The 11,900-nt window shown below is 45.4% G+C and overlaps 1 protein-coding gene across 1 annotated transcript in view; it reads left to right on the top strand.

Moving 5' to 3' along the window:
• The first annotated feature begins 2,199 nt into the window (after window positions 1-2,199).
• GRHL3 (grainyhead like transcription factor 3) overlaps window positions 2,200-11,900 on the top strand; it is a 46,126-nt gene continuing 36,425 nt past the window's right edge. Inside the window, exon 1 of the mRNA XM_025164028.2 lies at window positions 2,200-2,492. Within this exon, the coding sequence (XP_025019796.2) occupies window positions 2,476-2,492 (17 nt within the window). The 5' untranslated portion in view covers window positions 2,200-2,475. The remainder of the gene's footprint in view (window positions 2,493-11,900) is intronic.

Raw genomic sequence — 11,900 nt, 5'->3', positions numbered from 1 at the left:
TCTACAACTTCAGCTTTTTCTTTGATCCCGCCATGTTCTTTTTACCTTTCCTGATTAATTGGAAATGTGAACTTCATCGGCCGCAGGATTTTGATGAACTTACTCAAATGAGGCTGCCGATCTAAATGTACTCATTTCCATGGTCATTTTCAGAAGTGGAATAAAACATTAAAATATATAATAATACAATGTTACAACACAGTGGCAAAAAATAGCCATAACTGTGTAGCTGCAAATGGGAAAGATGGGGGGTTATCTGGAAATTGCCTAGGAAAATACCAGCTTTGTGACTTGCCGCCTAAAAGATAGGTGAGTTGGAATCAAAGAATTATTCTGTGGTTGGGGTACCACCACAGAAAATTCTGTGGTTGGGGTACCACCACAGAAAAGGCCCTGTCTGTGGCTTCTACCTCCTTTAACTCTTAAAGTGAGAATATTCACAGCCGGACATTAGAGGGTGATTCTAAGCAGAGAGCAAGCTTGAAGGACAGATGGCTCAAGACATCCAGCCATTCCGAACGATTAAGTTCCTGTATAACAAATGTCCTTAAGTACCCACCCCACCCCACCCCATACTCACACAGAAGAACATAGCAAGGTCACTTGCTTCCATTGGGTGTGTCAGGACAATGCACAAGAATATCCTTGTACAGTAAATGTTTCCCCAATCTGGGGTAAATACCACTCTGGATGGATTACAAGAACACAGATACGACACATCTCCTGGCATGGCTTCTTCACGGAGTCCATTATAGCTGCTGTCTGTGCCTCATTGCAGGCCTGTGTCTTGGCACACCTGGCATCCGTGTGAGTTTAGTGACCATTTCATATTATCTAGTGCCACGAGTTGAGGGGTGCCACTCGATTAGACAACTTTGGGGGGGATTTGAAAAGCACACTCACAGAATGGGGAACTTTCCCAACAGAGCTGCCAGGGTGAGCGTGGCCTGTTGCAAACCCCCACCCCACCCCTGGCAAGATGGCAAAGCCGTTGCCTAGAATAATTTCTGTTGTGGCCTCCGAGGCCAAAAGCATTGCTGCGAATAAATATAACACCAGCTGCAGGTGCTTCGTTTTGCAGGATAGCAACTTCCTGCCTACTTGCTTGTAATTCAAACAACCTTTTAAAAAACAGGGGGGCAAAAAGGGGCATGTCAAACAGGCTGTGGGTGCCCCTGAGCATCATGTTCTCCATCCTGATGATAGAGTTCCTCCCTTAGGTCCCAACAATCTCCTCCAGGTAGGAAAAACTCCTGTCTGCAACCCTGAAGGGGTGCAGCTGCAGAGGGCTAGAGGACCAGCTTCCTCACACAAAACGAAGTGTCTTCCCATATTCTTACACCGGCCCTTATGGTCCAGGTGCAATACCAAAGGTAAGGTACTGTATGTAAATGTGGATGTCTGTGGAAAAGAGGGAGTTTCAAAATTACATCCCAGAGGGTCCAGTTTTGTGCCATCGTTTGTACAATATGACCCCCTATTAACAAAATGTGGATACTTATCTATGCATCACTCATTAGAAGACTAGGTTTTATTTCTATTTATTTATTTATCAGATTTGTCGCCACCCATCTCGTTGAACGGCTCTTTTATTTTATTTCATTTTATTATACATGTCCTTGTTTATCTTTTGATCCACTTAGGCTCCTTTGTTTTTCTGTAATACCTCTGTAGAGAGGTATGCAACAGTTCTCTTAATGGATATTTTACTGCATCTGGCCACATGGCTGTAATAAACCATTTGAAATTGAGATTTTGGTGGCGCAGCTTCGCCAAGCATTGGGGTCCAAGGATAAAAAGAACTTCCCCTTCTAAAATCCCCTCTTCTGCCTCATGTCCCCAACCCCACCATGCCTCACCTCCCTTTGTATCACCTTAACTTTCCCTCCAACCCCCCCCCTTTTTTTATCCCCCTGCTAGGCAGATATCCCACGATGCCCAGCCTGGGCCAAGAGTCTTGCTGCCGGCAGACAGGATGCCCACTCTTCTGCCTCCTCGAGGAATGGCAGAAGTCCTAAAAAAACTGCCTTCTTCCACTGCCTTAAAACCCTTCCTCCTACCGATGAGCACAAAACAGGCCGTTCTGTGAGAAAACCCACGCTCCTGGCTTCGTCTCCTCACTCCTTTCTCTCTCCCCACCCCAAGACCTCCCCCAATTCTCTTCCCCTCTCCCCCCCCCCCCCGTTCAGCAACGGCAGGTCTTCCTCGCTGCCTGGCTTGCAAAGAGTTAACTCTTGCACCTGCCGCGGTGTACCTGTCTGCTGGCACCTGTCTCTCCCAGCCAATCAGGCGCAGGAGTTGGACAGAACCTACCTGTCAGCAGAAAGCCTGTGCCACTTAAACCTCTAACTTGAAACTAAGTCTTCACTTCACAGCTGATGACTCTGTTCAGACGGCACTAGGAGAGCTTAAGCGAGGGGGAGAGGAAACGGACCATCTTTTGGCGAAGTCGACACTGGACAACTGGGGTGGACCATGTCTAATGACGTTGAGTAAGTGGGCTGATTTTCCCTACCTCCCGGGCTCCTCGCCGCGTCCCGGGCGAGAGACCGGCTTCTCCGCGGGCTTCGCTGCCTCCGCGGGTTTTCAGACAGCCCTTTCTCGGGACCAGCCACGGAAAACGATTAGGAAGGAGGAAGCCTTTAATGCCAAGCCCCCTTGGGTATCTCCCTTAACCTAGGGGCTGCTTTAATTAACCGGGAGGGGGTTGCTGAGTTTTGTTTCAGAAGCCTTTTCCGTAGCGGGGCGCGGAAAGCTGAATGTTTTAGCAACTTGCCCCCGGGTGCAACTGAAGTTTGTGAAGTTCCCTCCCGGCCGCAAGTGCCAGCTGGAAAGGGGTCAGTTTTGTCTCTGCGTGTGTGAAGAAGCAGCAACCCGAAGGGGGTGTTGTGCCTTTCCTGTACAGCTAAGCTGATGGTTATTTCCTCTGGAGTTTGTTCGCGGACGTCTGTTGTTTTTGGATCTGGTCCCGTCTTTATGGCTGTTTCTTAACATCCTCTCCTCTGGGAAGGAATTCAAGATTCTTCCCAGGATACAGAGAGGTGCTTCTGAATTTCTGCTGGTGCCTGGATGAGGCTGTTGAGAACACAAAGATGGGGAACCCAAAAATGTGACTGCTAGTTGCTGTAAAGTTAAAAAAAAAAAAAATCAGCTTCCTAGACTTATTCTACAGCAAGTGATTTCTGGGTTATCATGAGCCATGTGCATAGCAAAAGGGTGATTTTCTATCAAATAAATAAATGGCACCGTAGATTGTTAACAGGTCCACTTAGACACTAGAAATCTTTTTGCCTAGACCCACAAATAAATCCCATTAAGGGGAATGGCATGTGTTTCTTCTACCTAGGCAGATACAGGGCTACAGTCTGGTCGTGAGTTGTGGAAATGTTGGGCTAACGCTTTCCTTGTGGCAGAAATGTTTGTAGGCGAGCCCTGCCTGATCAGATGTATATGCAATCTTCTGCTGGCGGACTTCCAGGAGTGAGGGCTGACACTCCACTTCTGTTGACTCAGATAATAACATAATCTGAACTCAAAGGGAGACGTCCTGACAGCTTTGAAGTTGGTTCACTTGTGATTCATCCCCGTATACTTCCTTAACAGAATTGGGTTATGGAAAACAGGTGTTTAAATGGCTTTGAATGGAACAGAATTTCAGAGCGATCTGCCGAGGATTGGTTCTCAGCAAGAGATGAAGAAGCCTGGACAAAACTAACTTTGATTTAATGTTATGTGCACCTATACATATTTAATACACCCAATGCAGGTCATGATGACTCCTCACATCTTTAATAAATGCCCCTGTCTGTCAGATTAAAAAATTCAATTTAGGGGCGCCTTTTAGAGGAGTGCTGATGGTTGCATCCTATCCAAGACTATGGCGTTGTGTATTCTAATATAGAAGGTTATAAATCTTAAAAGATAAGTGGATGTCCCACTGAGCTAAATCTTTGTTGATGAAGGCACTGCGGGCAGTAATTTGGGACAGTTTTCAGCAACACACAAAGTAAGGCTGGTTCTTTGAAGAAAAAGGTTGCTGGAGGTGGACTGTGGCTGGATTCTGGGTTCAAACTGTGCAATGCGTTATTTGCAGAGAATACAGCGGTCACTATGAGATGAAGTTGTGGAATGATTGAGAAAAACTGGAGCAACTGGCTGGATTCACATGGGCTAAGCCATGCGTTTATTTATTTATAAGTCAAATTTATACGCCACCCATCTCACTATCAGTGACTCTAGGCGGCTCACAGGGAAAAAATATAAAAACATTTTAAAACTACAAAGCACATTGAAAGAGTGAAGATCCCATCTGTTTAAATCTTCGCTTAGTGAAGTATGTGAACCCAGCCAATATTGGTTTATTCAGTAAACCAAAGTTTTCTGCCATGTGCAAAGGCAATCTTTAACCTGGAAAAAGGTTAGTTCTGATTTTCAGGTCTCAACTGTAAAAGTGACTACAATGTTTTAGATAGATAGATAGATAGATAGATAGATAGATAGATAGATAGATAGATAGATAGATAGATCCTTGAATTAGCTTATTCGTTTGCTGGAAGACAACCAGTGCATGTGAGTTCTTCTATACATCCAGGTTTGAGGCCAACTTTTTTCTTAGTCTTTGTCCCACATCTACAACTGCAACCTGCTTTAAGCAAGTAATACTTTTCATTACATGAAGATGGTAACAGGAACAACTGCATTCATGGAATTTTCTTGGTTCAGACAGCCATTAATGGAGCAATGGTGGGGCTGAGGAGCAAACTGGCAAGCCTGTTTTAGAAACACTCTTTTTGGATTTATGCCCTTTTCCACCAGTGAAATTGCAGTAAATTACAGACATCTCTCCCTAGAAAACAGCTCAGCTTTATGATGTCTGCAATAATAACAACTCTCAAATATCTCTGTGTAGCATTTTTTCCCCTAGTTGCTCCAAGCATTGAGCATCTGTATATTTGGACACATTCCAGGGAAACATTTAAGATTATGACTGTTCTCCTCATATCTGGGTGTGCAGCCTGGGCCTTTTCAGATGTGTCTTGAAAGGAAACTGTTTTCTGCTTGCCTGGGTGGTTGGTATCACAAACGATCTGCCCTTCTCCGTTCTCCTTATCTGCAAAGGGGGTCCAAAAACTCATTTACATGTATGCACGTTGCATGTAAACGAGGAGTAGAGCTTTGATGACGCTGCTGCAGCCGCCATCTTGAGTTCTTTGACATCTTCTCCCCTTGGATGCCCCTGACATTGCCAGTTGGATCCAGGATGTTTCAGGCAGCGTTTCTGCTTGATCCCACTCCGTGGCCCTTCAAAGGTTGCTCAACTACTATCCTTCGCAGCATCCTTCAGCTTTACCTCTGTGGCCTGGGGCTGTGGGGGGAGAGAGCCGCCAATGCCCCATCTGTGCTCTCTGTGGAAACTCCAGCCAGTCTGAGATCAGAACTAACTAAGGCCTGTTTGCAATTACCTGCCTCTGTTGTCTGCAAGCCGTAAGATGTGTGCATGTACACAAGCTAACGTACACCGCCGCCACCACATTTTTCCATACGAAAGACACCTCTGACTTTAAAACAATGTCTTTCCTAAGGCAATGGTTCTATTTTAAAGGTAAAACATTTGGAGAAAAATCACTTTTCAGATAAATCATCACCACCATTATCCCGAACAGCTCAGAGACTCAGAAAAGAGCAAGATTTGCATTTCGCTCTACTCCTTCCCCGCCCCCTGCTTTGCAGAGTCTGCATTCTGTGGCTTTCCTTTGAAATCTTCCTGATAATGATGCATGTGTATTGGGTTGCTTACATAGTGGGTAAAAAAAGGTCTTGATTCCTCCACCTCGGGGACCTTCTAAGGATAGTTGACTGGGATAGGCGCTGTCCTCCTCCTATTGTGATGTTGAACTCCAAGGCTGATAAAACAGCCCCACATTGTGATGCCTCTTCTCTGGGGTCTCTGTCCTGATGCCTCGAACTGCCTCTTTTGACCTTTTGCATATGCGGGCCATCCCTTTCAAAGGACTGATCAAGGGGACCATCCACAGAGATGCTGATGAGTTCCACCTGAAGGCACAGATTGCGTAGACAATCTGCAATCAGTGACAGTTATCTTTAGGGTCAAGCTGGGGGAGGTGAGGGGCTGAGGGGCTCAGTTGAAAAGTTCAAGAGTTTGGGGGATGACAGGGGTCCATAAGGAGTGGGAGATCTTTCAAGGAATGCTTTCTCCCAACTGAGAAGAGGAGAGACCTCGTCACCCTTGAGCAAACAGGCACCTTTGGGGTGCGTTGAGACTACAATTCTTGGAAGAGTGTCTGGCTGCAAAAGGCTGCTGAGTGGTGGAGGGAGGGAAGGCAGCTGAATCCCACCGGTAAGGTTGTTTGGGCTTTGGGGAATCACATTCCCACCCAACACATTTCAGAAAGGTGCTGCAGATGAACCGTCTACCCACTGATAATCTAGTCTGTTTGGATTGTGGCTCTGAATGTTGCTGGCAGCTGAGTGAGGACAGAGAACCAATGGACCTCAGCACTTCTGAAAACCCTGGGTTGCCCTGAAATTGATTGATCGATCAATCAATCAATCAATCAAATTTCGAGTAGAAGGACAGAAGGGCCCAAGGACATGTCTGTGGAGAAGCACTGAATTATGCTTCTTTGTTTATTCAATGGACATTTCATCTTTCATTCAAGAGTGCGAAGTGGTATACATAAGACTCTCTCATCCCATTTTTATCCACAACAACCCTGGGAGGTAGTTGGGCTGAAAGAGAGGCATTGGCCAGGGAACATAACCCAGAGCTCCCCACTCCAGTACTATAAACACTACACCAGTGTTTCTCAGCCTCAGCAACTTTAAGATGTGCGGAATTCAACTCCCAGGATTCCCCAGCCAGCAAGCATCTTAAAGTTGCTGAGGTTGAGAAACACTGCACTACACCATGCTGGCTAGATGTCCTGTATCATCTGTTATGATGTTTGAAATGGAAATACATTTTGTATTATCTCAAGAGCTTCCTTAGTGACAGCTGGCAATTGTTCTTGGATGGGTGGGGGGCTCTGATCCTCTTCTTCCCTGGGATTCTGTTTGGGACAGATACCTGGTTGCATGGTTGTTTGAATGGAGCTTTTGCCGTATCGTAGGAATGCGTCAAACACATGACAGTCTGATTCCCCCTTCCCTAAGGGGAAAGCCGGCGATGCCCGCCCCTGTATCTTGCATGTTGTGGGCGGGGTCCTTTCAGACCCAAGTAAAGGTGGGTTCCGTAGGGACAGGGTCAAAAAAGCTAAAACCACAGCCACAATCAAAGCCTCACCCCTTTGGGGGCCGCCATCTTGACTTTTTGGACCCCTTCTCTGTAGATACCCTGCTTCTGAGCCAGCATAGGCATCATGCAGCCTGATCGTAATGGTGAAAGTGGTGGGTTAAGAGTGGGGAGACCCAGCTTTGAGTCCCCGGTAGCCACAGAGGCTCCCTGGCTGACTTTGGGCCAGTCCCCTTCTCTCAGCCTGGCCTACCTCACCTGGATGTCGTTGAGCTCCTGAATGAAAAATAAGATGCAAATCTCACGTCACGCCTTTTCTTACCATGCAGCTCCAGTAGCAGAATGACTGTCCGCATCAGCCATGTAGTTTTGAAAACGAAGTCTCGTATCAGCCACAGAATGGATATAGCACCCTTTTTAAAAAAGAAACTCAAAAATACTGCCCCCACAGAAAACAGGGGCGGGGGGAAAACCTCTAAAAAAACTCCTGTCTGCGGTGCTTCCCTTTGCATTTTTATTTATTTAGTTACGATTCTGCAAGTTCAGCATTTTTCATTGTCTCCGCTCTTTGCCTGTAAGATCCAAAGTAAGGGTGGTTACGCACGCACACGCCTACTCCAGGTTTTATCCCAAGCCAGAACCTGTGTGCTGACTCGGAGGAAGTTATGGGATGGGAATGATTTTATCTCCCAGAATTCCCCGCCACCTGACCTTTGCCCATATTCCCCTCCCGGCCGGCTCTCCCAGGGATGGGATTCCACCGTCCAGGTGCCACTTTCTAAAGCGTGCAGGGAAAGATTGTGATGGAAAGCCCTGACATGCGCCACGAGAACTGCCGGCCTCGAAGGAGTTAACCAAGAACTGCTCCCCGCTGTGGTTTGTGGTCGAAACCATGATTGCCAGGAGCAAATTTTTGTCATGCAGCAAGGCGTGCTCTTGAAATGTTGAGTTATGCTTTTGGTGAATGAAAAGGTGAAAGCCTTTTATTAACGTGCAGGAGAGCTCATCCTGGATCTATTTCCAGCCAGGCTCTGGGTGTGTGTGTGTGTGTGTGTGTGTGCGTGCATGCGCGTGTGTGCGTGTGTGCGTGTGAGAGAGACAGAGACAGAGAGACTGCGTGCATGAATGTCTTCCCCTCCCCTTTTTACTTTCTTTTTTTCAGGAAAAAAAGAAAGACATGTATCTCTAAAATTAGGAAAGAGTTTGCAAATGAACTTGTCTTAATTGAGAAACTAGGCCAGTGTTTTTCAACCTTGGCAACTTTCAGATGGGTGGACTTCAACTCCCAGAATTCCCCAGCCAGCCATGCTGGCTGGGGAATTCTGGGAGTTGAAGTCCACCCATCTGGAAGTTGCCAAGGTTGAGAAACACTGGCCTAGGCATTTCAGCTGCGCAGCTGCTGGTGTGCATTTCATTTGCATCTAATGCAATTCTCCCCTGCCTGTTACACTGAAGGCACCGGTTTCTCATAAGTGAGGCTGATTCCGGGGATTGCTGATTGTCTTCCACAGGACTCTCTACTTGAAAGTTGCAGGCTTTTGAAAAGGATCCTGGCTGTTGGTGGATTTTCTTCCAAACTTTTGTTGTTGTTCAGTCATTAAGTCATGTCCGACTCTTTGTGACCCCATGAACCATATTGCGCCAGGCCTTCCTGTCCTTCACTGCCTCCCGGAGTTTGCTCAGTTTCATGCTCATTGCTTCAGCGATGCTATGTAACCATCTCATCCTCTGCCATCCCTTTCTCCTTTTGCCTTCAATCTTTCTCTTCCAAACTAGCATGGCCTCTTATACATACATATGTACATACATACATACATACATACATACATACATGTATTTAAACATGAAGCCAGGACAGTGCTTGAATGAGCATTAATATAAGCTCCATTAATTGTGTGTGAGAGAAGATCATATATATGGTGGGAACCTAGGAAGCTGGCTTGATTGGGTTCACCAACCTGCTAAATGTTTGGTTTTGGAGTAGTGTGTTATATGGATGAGACCCTGGTGTTTATAAGCCATGGGCAGGTTTTTGCCAATCACACCCACAAGGGCATGGTGGGGGAGAATGGGTGGCAGTACTGGAGGACAAGGGGCTGGAATTCTTTCTGCAAATGTGCCACACATTTGTTTAGCGTGAGGTACCAACTCAACACTTGGCTGACCTTGGCTGATCTCTGAAAAGCTAAGTAGAGTCAAAGCTGGTTGCTATTTGGATGGGAGCCTGCTAGGGCTAGTGGCTAGACTAGGAAGTCAGAAACATCCCAGAAGAAGGCAATTGCCAGAAAACACTTGTGCATGGTGACCAAAATGTGGCCATGAAGATCAGGAGTCAAGCTCAAGTCAATAGAATTTGGCCCCTTCACCTTTTCATCCGTGCAGCGCTGAGCAGTCATCTGGCCCAGACTGTCAATGTGGATTGCAAAAGTTCTCCAGGTTTTTCTGGCTGGAGTTTTTTCAGTTGTCCTTGGCAATAGTGGACAACTGAACCCAATACTAGTAAAATTGCCATTTTGCTTGTCAAACCTCTGTACAGAGAGTTTAATGACCGTTTGTGCCTTTCTTGAATTTCTGGAGGGTGTTTTCAAAGCCCTCCCTGGCGATGTTGAGAATTGAAGTTGGCACTTCCCAAAAGAAGGAAGTCCTTTTTAAGGAGAAGCAACTGTGCAATCTAGCCCCAGACTTGGTTTAGTGTTCTTCACAAGCAGCTGCTTCCTTGCAGGCCAGTTTGGATAGTCTGGTTTTATGCACCTGGCCAGGAATCAGATACGCACCTGAAGATTTTGTGTGTGTGTGTGCAGAGAACCACAGGAACATCGGCCCATCTATAGCTGGTGTGGTTGTGCAAATGACCTTTGGGTTTTTTCATTGTTGGTGGGGCTTGTGCAAAAGCAGATCAGTCCAGTGATTTGATTGAGCAAATCCATTGGAATGTTTTCTGATTTCATCTCCAAATGGAATCTGCATAACCTGAGACTGAACAGAAGGTCTGCTGTAAAGAGTTGGAAGAATCTCACACAGACTTCCAAAGGGGACACGGAGGAGGGAGCATGTGTGTGAATGTCTTACATTTCTAGCCTGCATTTCCTCCAGAACTCAAGGCAGCCTCTATACTCCCCTCTATTTTGATCTTCATAAAACCCCTGTGAGGTAGGATAGATTGAGCAACTGACTGGGAACTGACCTCCTCCAACAATAGCAAGGCTGGAGTAGAGAAGCTCAGGGTTCAATCCCCATTTTCAACTTCCTGGCTAAGTGGGGATTGAACTCTGGGCTTCCCTCCTCCAGCCTTGTCTCCCTGCCAGACTGGCTCTTGTATAATAATGATACCAGTCCATTTTTATCTCTAACCAATCAATTTTGTAATAGCATATCCTAGACCTGCGTTTCCCAGCCTCGTCAACTTTAAGATGTGTGGACTTCAACTTCCAGAATTTCCCAGCCAGGCAACTGAAGATGATAGACAGACAGACAGACAGACAGACAGACAGATAGAAGATAGATAATTTTTATTGAAAATTTTAAGAGCAATAATAAGAACAAACTAAAATAGAACAAAGGAAAGGAAAAGGAAAAGGAGAAATAATAGAAAAAGCTAAAAGTGCAATAAGAAAAAAAGTAGAAAAAAGTAGAAAAGATATAAAGATATAAAGATATAAAGAAAGATACAAAGAAGTGGCTTCTGATCCTCTTCAAAGCAGTTACTGCATAATGAACAATTATATTTGAATCTCTCTCTCTAGAGTTACATCATGACTCACTTTTTATCATCTATCCTGTCCAATCATCAAAACGATAAATCACAAGTTCATTTTTTAAAATGTTTATGCAAGAAGTCCATAAGGGGTTTCCAGTCCCCAATAAATGTAGATGCCGTCCTTTCTCTAATCAAAGAAGTCAGTTTGTCCATCTCAGAGAGTTCTGTCAGTGTCACCAGCCATTCCTCCATGGTGCGTAGTGCCAAATCCTTCCATCTTTGTGCATATAGGCAACTGAAGGTTCAAATGTTATTGGACTCCCATCCCCAGCATCCACGGCCAACAGGCAGGATGTGTCAGGATTATAGGGTTTCCCTTCCTCTTGTGTTGGTTTATGAAAGCTGAGAGCAAGAAAAAATGTCCTCTTATTTTCTCCAGGACTTGAAACAAGCATAGAAAATCAGAGTTTCCAGAGTAGAGAAGGAGCACAATTAAACTTTTCCTTATTGTGAAACATTTCAGAAGAAATTTTGTCCCAGATTGCATATCAGTGGATGATCCGTCTCTGCCCACGTGCTGGTGCTCCACACCTAGTTTCACACAAAGTTTCACACAATCCCCTACATTTGGTTTGCTTTCCCTAGGTTTAGACTATAGAATTCAGGAGATAAATATTAGGCGTAAAAAGGGGGAGGTTGCGTTCACAGGATATGCTTGCCTATGGTTAAGTGAACTATGGTTTATTCGATCTAATTATCTGGGTTTGCACAATACAGGGAATTGTCCACTAACCCCACAGGCCTAGAATGTGGTTAGTTCCGTGGGTAGTAAGAACATAGTAGCTATGTTCACCCAACATACTTAACTGAGTCAGTTACAATACAATACAAAACAAATACAAAATACTTTAATGACCAAGTATAAAATATATACAAGGAATTTGTCTTCGG

This window comes from Python bivittatus, unplaced genomic scaffold (genome assembly GCF_059951505.1).
Source record: "Python bivittatus isolate LINGU-HERP-01145 unplaced genomic scaffold, Pbiv_v1 ctg000250_np1212, whole genome shotgun sequence".
Taxonomy (NCBI): Eukaryota; Metazoa; Chordata; class Lepidosauria; order Squamata; family Pythonidae; genus Python; species Python bivittatus.
The sequence above is the reverse complement of the archived record's forward strand: the minus strand, read 5'-3'. Positions and strand labels throughout refer to the sequence as shown.